Below are 17,479 nucleotides of genomic sequence, written 5' to 3' on the forward strand. Positions count from 1 at the left end.
AGTTCCTTAAAAAAACAAAACACTAGTATTAGAAAAAGTGTTTTGACACACTGTAAGTGTTATCCTGTGGATCGAGCCAGCAGTTGTCTTAGTCAAAAGCCTTCATTATGTTTTATACACAGCACACTGCCACTTGATCAAATCCACCGCATATCCTTGAAAAATAATTGACTGACATGTTTAAAGAAATGAAATAGGTTTTAAATGGCTTTAATTGACTCTTGGGTAATTAAAGTGAAGAGTGTGTAAATATTGAACTGCATAAACAGTGTGTGGATAATGAGTTTTTAAAGCATCACCTGAATCCTTAAAATAGACTGCCATATTTGAAGGGCTCAGTAAACCTGCCCATAGTCCCTCTGCTGTAGCTGCTACATCTCCCTCCATATGCTCTCAGATCTGGTTAGTTAAACATTAAATCATTGGTGTGTTGCATTAATATTTCAGTTTTTTATTATATCAAATTCTGCTGCAGCTATCAATCAAATATAATTAATTGTTTTTTTGGCAACTCTATAATTATCTACAACATTTGTACAGGTCTGTTTCACTTTAGCTCTATCATCCTGCAAAGAGTCATTATCTCCCTTAGTTTCTCGTTCATGCTCCTGCTCTCATTTGATGTTGTAGGTATTTAGTAGGGATGGGAATGATTAATCGAATATTCGAAATTATTCAGGTATTCGAATAATTATTCATGTATTCGAGTATGAGTTATGAATTTTTGAATTTTTTAAGTTGATTACATATTATCAAATTGAATAATTCAATGTATATATACGACAGTGCCATAGCTAAATGTGTTAGTTGACGTCTAAAGGTGTGTTTTGCGCCGCTCACCGGTCCCTCGCAGGTGCTGATCTCTCTCTCTCTCGCGTCCGGTTATACTTCACTCGTGTTTATGTCCAAATCCATCAGATCTAGCTAGTTATATCCAAAGAAATGGCTGCTGCCCCTCCCTACACGCAGATCACGCAGACTCAAACCTCATCTTTAGGCCCATATGTGGCGCAAATGCGCTCCGCAGCCGTTGTGAGGTTCCGGCGCTAACAGTTCATGAGCGTGCTCCCCTGCCCCCTGTCAACACTCGCGGCACATGAGCCTAAACAACAATAAGCGCTGCTTGGCAACCGTGTGTGGCGGCAAAGTACATAGACATTTTGACTGGAGAGATTTAGTTTTGCCGGTATTCAACATATTTTACCAGTCATAGTCCGGTAATTATTTACACTCTAATTCCACCAGACCTGCCGTGCCGCGCTGCGCCGCGGCTCGAAGCGTCCCAGAAGCTCCTCGCCGCAAGGAATTTCTAAAATATAGGATGAATCCTATTTTTGAGCGGCGCAGCGCAGCGCATGCAGGAAGTGGAACGTTCATCCAACAACTGCGAGGCTGCACACACGACACTCCGCTTCCGCAACGTTTTGAAATGCGCCTGGTGGGTTATGACGCAGGAGGAGGTCGCAGCGCAGCGCAGACGCTTCCGGTGGGATCAGGGGGTAAGAAGAGTCCTACACAACAGACATGGCGTCAAAAAAGAGTAATGTGTGGAAATATTTCGACCAGGTAAGTGAGTGCGGTGTAGAGGTCAACCTATGCCAAATTAAATGTATATACATGCTATACCTTGCTATCCCGGCAACCTCCGTTCCAGCTGAGAGGGTCTTCTCTACAGCTGGCCTGATTGTGAATCGCCTCCGCACATGAAAGCTGTAGGCCTATAGCTGTCAAACTGTGATCACCAGTTCAATACATTTGACGAATTCGACTTGGTTTCTACACTTATTTGAACATGTATGTATTTATTTCCAAACATTTGTGAAAAAAATATCTTCAACCTTTTTTTTAAAAAAAAAAAATTTATAGGATATGTACATTTCGGTTAACCGGTTAACCGTTTTTTGGGGGGTCGAATATTCGAATATACATTTGCTTTCAAATTACCATCCCTAGTATTTAGCCAGCACTCTTACCCAGAGTACCTTGCAAGGTTCACTTACTAGATCGCCGATAATTATACCCATTCGCAACATGACACACAGTCATACCTAACTTTAGTTTAAGTGAAGTAGATATGTGTCAGCCACATACTCTTTCCCTCCTCTGTTCTTTCTGCTTTGTTGACTTTTCATGTATCCCTCTTCCTGTCTGAGTGACTCCTGACCTTTACCAAACCAAATACATATTCAACACACAATATTATACACACACCACACGTGCGTACAGGATACAGGATGGAAAAGGATGAATACAGCTATTTGTAAAGGTTATCTGGCCCGCAGCTATTAACAGCTAGCACAACAACAGTTTGGTTTTAGAGAGAGAAGGTGGGTCACATTACTTATAAACACTGTGTTAGCAGTGTTCATATAACTTGCCATTGATCCCAACTATTACAATTGTATTGGTTCTGATGTTCCTGTCATAGATGTTTTCTGTAACATGCAGCACACTAGGATCTAACAAACTTGAGATGACGTTGACCTTCATCTGTGTGTATGCATGTATGTTATTGCATATTATATACCTGCATTGGTTTCGACACCTAATTCCCTTCAAAGTCTGACACATGGGCTGTTATATGAAGTTCTTATAAAAACAAGGCTTTATAATGTCAATGTATTCAAATGAGTATACATACACACACCCACACAGAGTATAGTTCACATCTACGTTCTTGAATTAGAAGTAAGGTAAACATGTTATTTCATACATCTTGATCTTAGGGCATACGAATGAAAACAATACATTAGCCTCAGGAGAGGTGTTTGGTAAAGGTCTAGACCTTTTTTAGAGTTCTAACGTTGATATTTAGATTTTTGATTGAGATAACCTTTCAGCGTTTATTTTCTTAAAACCCTCTGGAGTAATAATCTCATCACTACATTTTGCGAAAACGTTGTTTTGTGTGAGAGTAATTGAGTGAATTCTAAATATGTATTATATCAAGGGATTTGTTAAATTTAAAAAGGTGAATGGAATTCTAATTATTTTCTGAATTGCCTCAGACAAAGTATGCAGTGTGGCATGCAGAGTGTTTATACCAACCCGGTCTCACAGTCTGCGTACAAATGACACGACTTTGCAAAGGCGTGCAATAGATACGCAGAAGTCCGATTTTGTGTGCATATGATACGCTGATATTGCACCTCAAACATTAACACAAAGAGCTCTGTGGCTTCAGGCTTGATCGAATGACAGTTTTAATGTGTGCGGTGCAATAAACGACACAGCAGCTTATTGGGTTATGGTTAGGGTTAAATAAATGACAAAGATATGTAGAAAATAAACGCATTTAAGATACGTTCATAACAAACGTAACGTGGGAGCATCATATGCACGCAAAATTGGACTTCTGCGTATCTATTGCACGCCTTTGCAAAGTTGTGTCATTTGTATGCAGACTGAAGAGAGTGGGCTGGTTTATACAGTGAGTTTCTGTATGCTGAAAAATGCCCAGCATAGCAATTGATTGTTGCCTTGAAAATATGAAATGTATCAATACGTTGTTGAGTAAACTGACCATGCAGATTCAGACCAGTCAGTCTGATATTGTACACATTTACATCATGCCACGTTATTTAAAGAGAACTATGTTTCGAGCTCATTTGCAGACACGGTTCTCTTAAAAAAAACTAATCAATCAGATTAATTGGACCGGTAGCAGATGAAAGTTGTACTAAACAGCTCCACAGCATGAATCTGCGTAAATGTATGAAGGTACTCAAAAGTGAATGTATTTAAAAGGAGGAGAAAAAAGTGTGTGTCAGCATGTTGGGCGATAACACTACATCACAAATGTGTGATTATAAAACAGCATGGTATAGTTTTGTGTGTATACAATGAGGGACCTAAATGTGTGCTGATATTTGATATGTTCTTTATTAAATTACCATTGACTAAAACAATGAACTGATCCTACTAACAAAGTTGTGCCTATATCCATTGGTATGAACATGGGCACTGTTTTATTTTTGAATGGATCCCACATTCACTGTCCTGCTGCCATTTTTGCAAGTTTTAAGATAAGTATATACCTTGGTTGTGTTGTTCTTTCATTCAATTATTTAGGCCATAGGATATCACAACCAACTTTACAATAAATACAAAAAATGTTTTTCAGCATAACAAGATCCCAGGGATAATGTTCATATATTTCCAGACTGGGTACATTAAAGGTCAGGCTCAAAAGTGTGTTTAGTGCTGTTGTATGACTCACAGTGAGTCCTGAGAGAGGGATTACATCTTCTGTAAAACACCTATAAGGTTCAAGGAGGTTATAGAAGGTGACTGTTGCGTTTCCATCTGTTCAGCTCAATGTTAAAGTTGAAGAACAGAAGAAGAGCACAGGAGACACACAAGGAGTGACAGGTGAAAACACTCAGGAACTTAGACACACCAGGGAAACTAACGACAGGAGGAAAAACACAGGGAAAAGGACCAGACAATATTCCAAGAGGAAAACATGATGGGGAGAACAGCAAAACACCCAAACCAAGACATAGAAAACGTGACATAACACAATAATCGTAACAGAACCCCCCCCTCAAGGGACGGATTCCAGACGTCCCTAAAATACCAAAACAGTCCCATAAACGTCCAAAAAACAATGTCCAGCAGGGTGGGTGGAGGGGGACCGGAGGAGGGACATAAAACTAGGGCCACCAGGGTGGGTGGAGGGGGTCAGGAGGAGGGACGCAAAACTAGGGCCACCAGGGTGGGTGGAGGGGGTCTGGAGGACGGGACTGAACTGACCGCCCAGGGGCACGGCAGAGGACCAGGAAGGGGTCTTGGGCGGACGGCCCGGGGGCAAGGCAGAGGACCAGGAAGGGGTCTCGGGCAGACGGCCCGGGGGCAAGGCAGAGGACCAGGAAGGGGTCTCGGGCAGACGGCCCGGGGGTAAGGCAGAGTCCAAAAAGGGGGATTCGGGCGGACGGCCCGGGGGCAAGGCAGAGGACCAGGAACGGGTCTCGGGCGGACGGCCCGGGATAAGGTAGAAGCCGAGAAGGTGGACTTGGGCGGACGGCCTGGGGGCAAGACAGAGTCCAAGGTGGGGGTTATGGAGGGGCGAAGGCCACCGCGGCCGGGAAAGTCAGGGGGCCGGGCTCGAGGGCGAAGGCCGTGACTCTCAGGGGCCCGGGATCGAGGGTGAAGGCCGTGGCTCTCAGGGGACCGGGATTGAGGGTGAAGACTCCGGCTCTCAGAGGGCCGGGCTCGAGGGCGAAGACCGGACAGCTCCGGAGGCCGGGCAGGAACCGGTGTCGACCGGACCAGATCCGGAGGCCGGGCAGGAAAGCGCTGATGGGACAGCTCCGGAGACCGGGCAGGACCCGGTGTCAGCCGGACAGAAACCGGAGCCGGTCGGACAGGCCTCGGCAGGATCCCCCACGGAAGTGGACCAGGAGTTGTCAGGAACCCCGGCGAGACAGGTGATGGACATGGGGCTGGCAGGGCCCCCGGTAGAACCTCCAACGGCACGGGATATAGGGTTGGCAGGACCCCCGGCAGGGGAGTAGACGGCGGGACCTCCAACGACACAGGACACAGGGTTGGCAGGACCCCCGGCAGGGGAGTAGACGGCTGGACCTCCAACGAGACAGGAGAAAGGGTTGGCAGGACCCCCGGCAGGGGAGCAGACAGCGGGACCTCCAACGATACCGGACCTAGGGTTGGCAGGACCCCCGGCAGGGGAGTGGACAGCGGGACCTCCAACGAGAAAGGAGAAAGGGTTGGCAGGACCCCCGGCAGAAGAGTAGTCTGCGGGACCTCCAACGGGACAGGACATAGGGTTGGCAGGACCCCCGGCAGGGGAGTGGATGGCGGGACCTCCAACGAGAAAGGAGAAGGAGCTGGCAGGCCCCCCGGCAGGAGAGTAGACGGCGGGACCTCCAAAGGGACAGGACATGGAGCTGGCAGGACCCCCGGCAGGAGAGTAGACGGCGGGACCTCCAACGGGACAGGACAAAGGGTTGGCAGGACCCCCGGCAGGAGAGTAGTCGGCGGGGCCTCCAACGGGACAGACATACGATTGGAGGGCCTCCGGCCAAGGGGGAACTCGAGAGGGGACTCGAGAGGAGACTCGAGAGGAGACTCGAGAGGGGAACCAAGGGGGAACTCGAGCGGGGACTCGAGAGGAGACTCGAGAGGGGAACTAGAGAGGGGACTAGAGGAGGGACTAGAGGAGGGACTAGAGGAGTAACTAGAGAAGGGAACTCGAGAGGGGACTCGCGAGGGGAACTAGAGGAGGGACGAGAAGAGGGACTAGAGCAGGGACTAAAGGAGGGACTAGAGGAGGGAACTCGAGAGGGAACTGGAGAGGGGACTCGAGAAGTGACTAGAGGAGGGACTAGAGATGGGACTAGAGAAGGGAACTCGAGAGGGGACTCGCGAGGGGACCAAGAGGAGGGACGAGAGGAGGGACTAGAGCAGGGACTAGAGCAGGGACTAAAGGAGGGACTAGAGGAGGGACTAAAGGAGGGACTAGAGGAGGGAACTCGAGAGGGGACTGGAGAGGGGACTCGAGAGGGAACTCCAGAGGGAACTCCAGAGGGGACTCCAGAGGGGACTCCAGAGGGGACTCCAGAGGAAACTGGAGAGGGGACTCCAGAGGAAACTTGAGATGGGACTGTGGCAGCTGGAGCCGGAAACCTGGCTGTAAGGTCCGGAGTGGAAGCCTGGACCCTGGCTGTGTAAGCCAGGTAATCCAGTATGGACGCAAAGCTGCGTGGGCCAGTACTGGAGCATTGAGGCATGGCTGCTAGCTTGGCTTTGCGCCTCCTTCTCTTAGCAGCCGCCTGTGGCATCAAAAAAGCTGAATCCGCTGGGTCCATCTTTGGTTGGTTCGTAATGTTACGGTAGAGCGAAGGAAGCAGGTAGGACCCAAATGCAGATTAAAGTGAAAAGAATTCCTTTATTTCAAGGCTATATATATATATATATACAGACAGAACACTCACCGAGGACAAGCCAAATCATAAGACGAACCAACACTCAACACTGGGAGACAGGGGAATTTAAACACAGGGTAACTAGACACAGGTGGGAACAATCAGGGGTGGGGCTGACACTGAAGAGCACAGGAGACACACAAGGAGTGACAGGTGAAAACACTCAGGAACTTAGACACACCAGGGAAACTAACGACAGGAGGAAAAACACAGGGAAAAGGACCAGACAATATACCAAGAGGAAAACATGACGGGGAGAACAGCAAAACACCCAAACCAAGACATAGAAAACGTGACATAACACAATAATCGTAACACAAAGAAGACCTTTGACCGGCACTTTTCTAATTTTGTCCGGAAGATTTAAACTTTAACGGACATGTTGACCGGCGAAAAAATATCTAACTGAAACTCTGCCGCACTCTGCTCGTTCCTTTGGAAGAGGCTTTTGCTTTTGTGGCAGACTACAGCGCCACCTACAGACCTGGCATATATATATATATATATTTTTTTATGGACTTTATTAATCCCTCGTGGGAAAATTATTTCTCAGCATTTGACCCATCCTAGTGTTAGGATGCAGTGTGCTGCCATTTTGAACGGCGCCCGGGGAGCAGTGTGGTGAACGGTGCCTTGCTCAGGGACACCTCGGTAGCACTTGGTCTTGCCGGGACTTGAACTGGTGACCTTCCAGTTCCCAAGCCAAGTCCCTATCGACTTCACCACCACCGCCCATATGTACTACAGCGTCTCCAGCGCTTTCGAGCGGCAATGGCCGTGGCAACCCCCCATTCCCCTGATAGGCGGAGAGTCACCGCCCAGTATTCCGGCCTGACGTCGGGGCGGATGGAATCTGTATCCGCTCGTTGTAGCCCCGTTTTTAAAAGATTTGGGTATGGAGGAAAATAAAGGGTTGTATTTTATGACACTTGTTGAGTTCCCTGGAACACCGGGGACACATATTCATGTATAAAAGACGTACAAAAGTGCATTTTGCATGATAGGTCCACTTTAACTTAAGAAATTGTGGCTGCTTTTACTTCCAGACCACCATGATGTTTTGGGTCTTTCTCCTGAACACACACACTTCCTTTCACACAGACAAAGCTCCCTAAAACATTCTAATTTACAGACACACATTTACTTACTGGTTTTAAATGCAAAGCCCACATACACCGAGTCCGACACACTCAACGCTCTGCACACTAATGAATGGAACTGCTGCCTTCTAATCCATCAGATTAATTGGAAGTGCCTGGCCATGGATTGAGGAATTGTTCCTCCACCAAGCACTGCTCTTGCTCTTAGCCTCTATCTGCAGTTACTGTTTATGTTTAGAAGGCACCATGCATAGAGTGGTGTCTTGAAAAAGAGTGTAAAGTAATGTTTGTTTAGTAATGAAAGAAAAAGTTCACTGAGATACTGATGCAGTAGTTTTTATCTTTGTTTTTGCTAAAATATTCAGGAGTTGTGATCTTTTTTGTAACAATTTTTCTCTCTTTCTTCTTCCTTCACCTGCCTAAGTAGTGTACTTGATTTAGTCACACTTTCCAAGAGTAACTTTAAAATCCACTGAAAAGAGGTTGTCTCATTGAATTAAGGTTTGCACGTGGGCTTGTTGGCAAGCTTTTGTAAAGGCAAAGCTGTTCTACTCCCGCCCTCTACTGTTATTGACCATTTTACCGTGGTGCCCTAGAAACTTGCGTATGGTGCGTATTAAAGGTTGGATAAACATCCAATTGCAGTGAGTCAGCGCTGTTTAAACATTTGAAATCCTTCTTGACTTCTCCTTGTTTCCTTTTTTTAGATAATTGACGCTTGTTATTACACGAAATGTCAACAATATTTACGTGCATATCTCTGAGTTTGATCATTATGTATACAAAGTTACCTGTATATGCAGATCAACTTGCTTAACCTTTATGAATCTTTTTATATTCAGTTTTGGTTTACAAAGGATAGTTGGTTCAACGGTGGTCAAAAATAAATCCCATACAAACTTCCGAATTTGTTACCCACCAACCAAAACAAACTTTTTCATGGAGGTACTAAAGGAGCTTGGGTTAGTCAGTCAATAAAGAAAGTGTCTTGTAAAAAATGCAAAAACCCCACTTAATGCAAAATAGCAGGTTTGTGTTGAAGACAAAGGGATCTGTTTCAGCCTGCCCTTGAGACTTAGTTGTCTTCTTTCAATTGCAAACATTTTTCATTTATATCCACTGAAGCAAGAAAAAGCTGTCCACCCTTTACTCCTACTCCTTTGTCATCTTCTATTCATCTTGCCATCCTTATTCCTCTCTGATAGTGAAAGAAATGAACACTGAGGCAGTCAAGTGGAAAAACAGGCCCTAGATGTGCCGTAAACCCAGACACTCATAATCTGCTGGGATTCAACAATGTGAAACACACTGAAAGACTTCCTTCCTCCTGCCCTGCTATTTTTCTCATTTCCACGAGACTTCCACTTTGTCTTCCTTTGTCTGTGCTCTTCGCCCATCACACACAGACAGATGCCAGTCCAATTGGGCCTCTGACATCCAATTGGAGAGCCTCGCTTGTGCAAAGCTTAAGCCTTGAGCATTGTGCTGAGTGCTGACTCTCTTGCAGGGTTGAGACAATTGATACAAATTGTAACAGAGATCTGAACAGGAACATTGTCAAGTGGTTTATAAATACAGTAAGGCCAGTATCACTTGTGAGTGTAAGGACTTTGACTAAATGAATGTCCTTTGCCTTAACTGTAACCAAATACTAATTTTAATCTGAATCTTTCTAAGTCTTAACTAGAAGTAAACTCGGTAAAATCAAAAAGTGAATTCCTAGTACATTTCAAATTCAAAAATATCATCAGTTACTGTTAGACATTATTTCACTATTTTTCCATTAAAAATAGTTGTTTGCTGTGACCTAAACCTTAAATTGCCATTAAAGTCAACCTCTTCTCTTTTGGTTGTGGGCAAGTAAAAATAAGAATAATACATGATGGAGTTTCTGTACATGAAGAAGAAATTAATTATCTCAAATCCCTACTACATACCACCAAAGAATAAGAGCATACATACAGTTATTATCAGGGGGCCTATTCCATTAACAACATGGCCTGTTCCCTCAACAGCACACCAGCCTTCTCTCTTATTTTTCCTCTCTCGGGTCATTTTTCAGACCTACATGCTTGAGAGTTGACAACCAATTAAAAATGACAACCTTTGGTTGCACCATAACTGATTAAATGTGAATGAATGAGACTTTAAATCAATAGATACCTGTATGAATGCTTTCTGAGCCAAGCAGGGGTTTCAATATTTGTTTCACTGAACTTACATTTTTTTCTCTGGAAAGATGCATTAAGATAGAGTTGTATAAACCCAGAAAGTTAACAGTGGGAGGCCCCATTTGGAGCTTGGGCAGTCAATAAGTGTTAATACAATCTTTTCTGTTCCTGAGGGTTAGATTGACATATCTGCCCACTCAGTGAAAGAGTAGCACCTCGGCACACCTACAGTACACACTGCAATGGAGACATCTTTATGACTCCTAATACACAAGCATGCACACATTCATACACAAACACGTATACACAAACATATGACATATTCCTGATAACACAAAAGCATCTTGTTGCTGATAAAGCAAAATATGAGATTAAGCCAGAGACTGGATGCCATTTTGTCTACCACCAAGTCTAGGTTTGCTTATATTGATGACAGGTAATGCTTTGGAAAGATAAAGGGAATGTATGGCATCATTTGAAGCCAGGTTTAAAACAGATGGTACCAGATGTTAAATCTTTCTGTAACTTTATATACAATTTAAGAGGTTTGTCACAAAAAGTAATCAACTTTTTATTATAGATATTTTTCATACCCCCTTTTTGTATTCACTATTACTAACTTGTTTTGGGATGTCGCCCACTTTGCAATGCTGTTCCTCATCATTCTTAATGCAATCCCTTCATTTCATACTGTATTTTTCTTTATTTCTTCAATTTGGAAATTTCACTCAGGATATTTTGTGTGACTTCACATCAATGTAAATGAAAAATGTTAAACTATAATATGTCTGTCTCTCTCCTCCACAGAGTTACATTCATGGCAGCAGTCAGGCTCAGTTTGTGGCTGAGTCCCACATCATCCTTCTTCTGAGTATCCTTTCACCAGCGCGTCTTTGTTTGTATATTTAATGTTTGGACATAAATTGAAACAAGGTGTTGCAAAAAGTCATCTACAATTTAACTTTATGACATTTCTCACAGCACGTCTTGGCTAAATATTTATCTAATTCCCGATTTGTTTGCACACAATTTATTTTCCCAACACAAATGTTTTGTCGTTGGTGCTCATTCTCCATAGGGAGGCTGCCTGCTGGACTGAACAAACAGACAATACAAAGACCACAGATTGTGCTCTTTTAACTTTACCTCCTAGCCTGATTTGTTCCAAATTCAACCGTGTGGGTGTGTGTGTGTGTGTATATAGATGCTTCTGTTTGTCTTCTTTCCTGTCTGCTTGTATACCTGTGTGTACTTGCACTGGTGCTTTTGTGTGTGTGTGTGTGTGTGTGTGTGTGTGTGTGTGTGTGTGTGTGTGTGTGTGTGTGTGTGTGTGTGTGGTGTGTGTGTGTGTGTGTGTGTGTGTGTGTGTGTGTGTGTGTGTGTGTGTGTGTGTGTGTGTGTGTGTGTGTGTGCGCGTGTGCGCGTGTGTGTAATCATACTGTTGGTTCCTAGCTGTTGTGTTTCTCCCATGGGAAATAGCAGGTCCAAGGTTGCACCTGCTGCAGAGCAATATTTGTTTGTCAGTGCCAACACAGTTTATTTTTTTTATTTTTGAGTCCATCTGATTACATCTAAATGAAACACACACACCAGCTGAAAGGCTTACACACCTATCCTTGTAGTCTGATCTGCGCAGGTGGTGTAAACACATGTTATGACTGTGATAGAGGCAGTTTCCCCATGGATGTAACCCTATTTAATTCCTGATACACAAGCACACACATCCAGGTAGCACACACTCGCATAACTTTGCCATTTAAGGGAGAAATAGAAGCAAAGAAACTCATTCTTACACAGCGACATAAAACAAATCTTATTATTTACCAACATGAGGATGTTAGATAGCATCTGTATTGTGAATTCACATACATCGTTACACCATCAAATTGAAAATGTCTTCAAGTATGCCGATGAAGTGTTTGCTCAACCCCTCATACAGCTCATATAATATCAACATTTCAATATAAGAACATGGATTTCAGGTTTAAGGCAGACGTTTCAAAATCTAAAGCTAACATGCCTGTGTGTTCTAAAGGCTAGACCACTTTAACACAATCGGAAATGAACTCATATGAACTAAACATAGTAGTCTTTTGGGAAAACTAATTCACTCAATAAAGCACTTCTCTGTGCCCAATGGTATTTGATCTCTTCCCTAACCTTTGGCACTCTCAATGTAGTGGAATGGAAGGTTGAAATGCCTAGGAAAACTAGAAGTGTCCAACTCTAAATTATCCCATTCCTAATGTAATATCTATCAGAAAAGCTTATATAAATATGTTTATTTCAATTATATAAACAGTATGCGGATGTAGTGTAAATATTTTCTAGAACATTAGGGTGCACCATGCCAGACACAATAAACACAGATGTCAGGACTGGCATTATGATGGCCAGATGACTTAATTATCACAGTGTGGCAAAGCTTCCAATTACCCAAATGGTTCAATCTTTGGGTTGTATGGAGATATTTCTTATGTGTGTGTCATGGCAGCATAACATGCCTGCTACCATATCATCAAGGGGACGCCTCAGTTTCCACTCTGTTTCTTCCCATGTGGCAGCCTTTGTTTGTGCATCCCATCAGGTTTTCTTCTGTAATTTGGATTTGAATGCAGCCCACGCAGAGGAAAATAAGCTGTAATTATATGCCACCTGAGGCTGTGCTTTGCAGTGATTTTAGAACAGCTCAAGTGTTGAGAACTGCTTGCTTCTGCAAAAATAAATATTTTCTCAATGAACTTTTAATAATGAACTAAGTCAGCCTATTTTTTTTAATAACCAAATGATTGTTCAGTTAAGTCAATATGACAAAAAGTCATAGGCCACACGAGGACGAAAAGGGCTAAACGCATAGGATTAACGCAAACGCAATCACAAACAAGCTTCCGTCCACACGCAATAGTTATCCGGATAGTGTCTGCCCACACGAGACCACTCCGTTTAGCTCCAACCGCTGGAGAAGCTGCAGTACATATGCAGGAGCCTGTACGTGGCGCTGTAACTTCCTCCACAAAAGCAGCGAAGAAGCATGGTTGTCATGGTTGCCCTTCTGTTTATTCTCCGCGGTGGGGGCCGAGGGAACCGGGCAGAGTTTTCCGCCAGTCAACGTGTATTAAAGTTTAAATCTTCCGGACAACATTATAAAAGTGCCGGTCAAAGGTCTTCTTTGTTATTTATTGAACTTTAAGACAAATGAATAACGACTCTATATAATATAATAATAAAATACACGGAGCCTCTCTTTTTCCTCCCTCTCTTCGGACAGCGTCAGTGTCTGCCTCATGCAGCATCTGATCCAGTAATGAGTGACTTGGCCGACAGTAAAAATAAACATATTTATAACTAGTTTAGGGAGTTTGAGAGGTAATTAAAATAGCTAAGGGTGATGATCTGACTTGAAGTGTGTGTTTTGCTGCAGCGGGAGGAGCTGCAGGTGAGCAGAGCTGCGTGTCTCCGTCCTGTCAGATTAGACTTCACTCGCGTTTCGGTCCATATCGAGAGAAAGATAAATAATCTGAATTCAGGGTGCAGTTTACTTTGATGCGGGGGTGAGCAGCAGAGGTGGGGAGAGGCGGGGCTATTGCCTCATCATTATTGCTGTAGATGTTGCACAAACAACTGTAGCATGGTCAATAGCGTCCGGAGCACGATAGCAACTCTGCGATCCGCCATTGTTGTTGTTGTTGGTGGCGAAACACTTCAGCAATGGCGCGGGGTAAGTGGAGGTGAGCAGAAGCTATATATTAGATATATATAAACACTAGCTCACACGCGCTGCTGGCCAATGGAGACCGACGTTGCCACTTGGCCGCCATCTTGCTACAGGCAGTGCTCTCATTCATAACATTATGGTTTACTATTTAAATAACCATAGCTTGCTCAATTTTCAACCAATTTTCAAACGGTTTGGTTTTTTTATAAACATCAAAGATGTAGTTATGATACTGCATACTTATAATCATGGACTTTCATATTAAAATAACATTAATCAGATAAAGCAATAGCTATACACACACACACACAAGGTATTTATATTAAATATTTGCTGGTGTATATATTTCCATTTATTTTATTATATTGTCAATATTTAAAATAAATTATAAATAAATTATAAATTAAAATACATTTATATTTTATATATAAAAATCGGTCTCATGTTACCACTCTGTAAGCCAAGAGTTGTTAATTTAGCAATGCCTTAGCTTGAAGAACAGGGACACAACTAATGACAATAGCATATGTTGGTATATTATTTAGATATTCACACCTTTATCAGAAGAACCAAATATAAAAGAAGAACCAACATAAAATGGGCTCACAGACAGGCCAGTTCTGTCTAATTTATCACAATTATTTTTGACATGAGATCTTCATATCATCCTAGTTTTGTATTTAGTTTCTAGATTTGTAAACAAATCCAGAACCTTTGAAATATGTTATTGAAAAAAGACCAAGAATAATATAAACTGTCCTTTTGTGTCCTTCTGTAGTCCATTTGTGGTTTGTCTTGTCTCACCCCGGCTGATATATCACAAAATCCACTGTTTAAATTGTTCCCTATATTGCCCCTATGCCCCTGTAAGGTGTCCTTGGGTGTTATGAAAGGCGGCCCCCCCAACATAAATGTATTATATTAGGGCTGGGACTTTAACGCGTTAATTAAGATTAATTAATTACACAAAAATTAACGCGTTAAAAAAATTAACGCATTTTAATCGCACTTTAATCGCACTTATTTTTGCACAGCGGAACGTTTCTCACTGGATGAGTTTCAGGCGTACCGATTATACTGGAGCACCAACTAACGTTCATGACTTCAGCATGGGACTTCAAACAACAACAAACCACGGTGAACAATAGTCAAACATGAACGAACAAGCTGATGAGACCGCTTTGGTCGGCCCCGTGGATGGGAAATGTTGTTTTAAAAAACGGACGGATGGAAGCGTCGACAAGAGCACGGTTGTGTGCAAATTATGCAAAAAAATATTTGCATATCACCGCAGCACATCAAGCCTAAAGTATCACCTAAATGCAAAGCATGTAGCAGCTAGCGTGGACGTTAGCCCGACTCCGAGTGCAAGGAACCACACCCTGACCAAACCCACACTCAACCAGATGACTGGTTTCAGGGCCAGGATAAGTAAGTCCACGTCTGAGAAAATAACCAACTCCCTGGCTCACTGGATAGGGCTCGACATTAAGGACTGCCCGATGGCCCGGGGCCATCTAGTATTTAGCTCGGGCAATGAAGCCTCACCTGCTGGTTGCCCGATCGGGCAATCTATTATGCCAGTATCATGCAGCTCGCGGATCCAGTAATGAGTGACCCGACAGTAAAACTAAACATATCTATAACTAGTTTAGGTAGTTTGAGAGGTAATTAAAATAGCTACGTGTGATATTCTAACCTGAAGTGTGTGTTTTGTTCCGCTCACCGCTGCATGTGGTTATGCAGAGCTGCGTGTCGAGTATCGACTCGTCAGCAGCAGCTGATCTCTCTCTCTCGTCAGATTAGACTTCACTCGCATTTATGTCCATATCGATCAGATCCAGCTAGTTCTAGCTAATGATATGACTACCTGCTTATTAAAAGACAACTACATAATAAGTGTCGCTATGCAACTGGATGAGGCCACAAAGTATAGCGCAGCATTATGCATTTGTTTACATGCCCACCGGAACCCCGAGGCATTACCAACAGATCAACGCACAATCAACCCATACAGGACATCTCTTTATCCACATTAAGTGTTAGACATTAGAGTTGACTATTCTTGTCTGTCACATACTCTTCTTGTCTGTCACATAAGTGGCGCAACTGAAGCGGTATTGCTCTAAAGGGAAATAATTTTGACCGAAGATATTTAGATTTGCCGGCTAACGGGAACTCTGGCGTGTGCTTCGCGGATGCGCTCGGCTCCTCTCGACTGATGCTCAGGTCTGCTCGGTCAGCTTCCGGATGAGGAGGCATTCGTTCGACCAACTTACAGTAGTTAACATTACAAACATTTTTAACAGGGGCCATAATAGTGTAAATAATGTTTGTTTTGGCAGTTATAACTGAATGTAATGTGTTCTACTTTTTTCCATCTGGGAAGGCATTTGCCTTCATCAGATGGAAAGTGTTTTGACCAACAACTTAAGTATTTCTTATGGCTATGCAGGGCATGCAAGCGAGCAAACACAAACAAGAACAAACAAACAAGTGAAATGAAGAATACAATTTAAATTGTACAATATAATATTGTGGTGGTTCATCTTATAATTCAGTCTAGAGAATGCACCAGACAGCATCTAAGACCTGCAAAAATCAAAATGTTCTAGGGGGACGGAGGCCCCCCAAACCCTTCGTGCCATTTCGTCCGCGTGCATTTTTCAGGGCAATCTCTATTGGGCTCAGGGCCATCTGTAAATTAGCTTAGATGGCCCACAGGGCCATCTCCCAAAATCCTTAATGTCATGCACCATGCACTGTAGACCACTTGGAGTAAAATCCATATGCAAATTGCTTCTCACTGTTCTCAGGTCAAATATGTATATTTGATTAAAAATGCGATTCATTTCGATTAATTAATTACAAAGCCTCTAATTAATTAGATTAATTTTAATCGAGTCCCAGCTCTAATTATTATTATTATTAAGAAGAACAACTTGGTGTGGTGTGGAGGGGATGTAGGAAGCAGGAGCAGGTGGGGAGAGATGGGGCTTCAAGGTTCAAGGTTATTTGTTTTAAATGTGTCTTGGAGATAAGGACCAGCTGCACACAATAAAATACAGTATAACACAAAACCAATAAGACACACAGTGACACATGGCACACTAACAATCAATCATCGTCCAGCCTCAGATTTGGTATTCTTTCACAACCATGTTATGGGTTTATTAGACTGAGCAAACATAAACATATGTGGTGATCCCACGGGTTCTTGTTTGCAGACAGCGGCGATTGGAGCATCCGTAGGCTGCACAAAAGTCCGGCATAGTCAGGTACTTCTGTAAACACAAAGCCAGCAAATTCCTGTATCATAATGCAAGATGTTTTTAACAAGCCAAAACACTTGGAAGAAATCATGTGTAACTTAAGTTATGTTGAAAAGAAAGAGCAGTTCTGCCTCTCCCACTGGTGTAAAGTTGCTGGGTCAACTTTGTAATACTACGTCTCACTCACAGCCTCTTGTTATTAGCCAGCTAATAAATACAACCACATACACAAAGAAAAGCTGCAATTTCAACATGTCCAAGCATCCTGTATCAT

At 43.2% G+C, this 17,479-nt stretch overlaps 1 protein-coding gene across 1 annotated transcript in view; it reads left to right on the forward strand.

Moving 5' to 3' along the window:
- Positions 1-17,479, forward strand: part of tusc3 (tumor suppressor candidate 3) — a 139,124-nt gene that overhangs the window by 105,539 nt on the left and 16,106 nt on the right. Inside the window, exon 7 of the mRNA XM_034077137.1 lies at positions 11,026-11,089. Coding sequence (XP_033933028.1) covers positions 11,026-11,089 — 64 coding nt within the window. The remainder of the gene's footprint in view (positions 1-11,025; positions 11,090-17,479) is intronic.

The sequence above is a fragment of the Pseudochaenichthys georgianus genome, chromosome 1, assembly GCF_902827115.2.
Source record: "Pseudochaenichthys georgianus chromosome 1, fPseGeo1.2, whole genome shotgun sequence".
NCBI classification, from domain to species: domain Eukaryota; kingdom Metazoa; phylum Chordata; class Actinopteri; order Perciformes; family Channichthyidae; genus Pseudochaenichthys; species Pseudochaenichthys georgianus.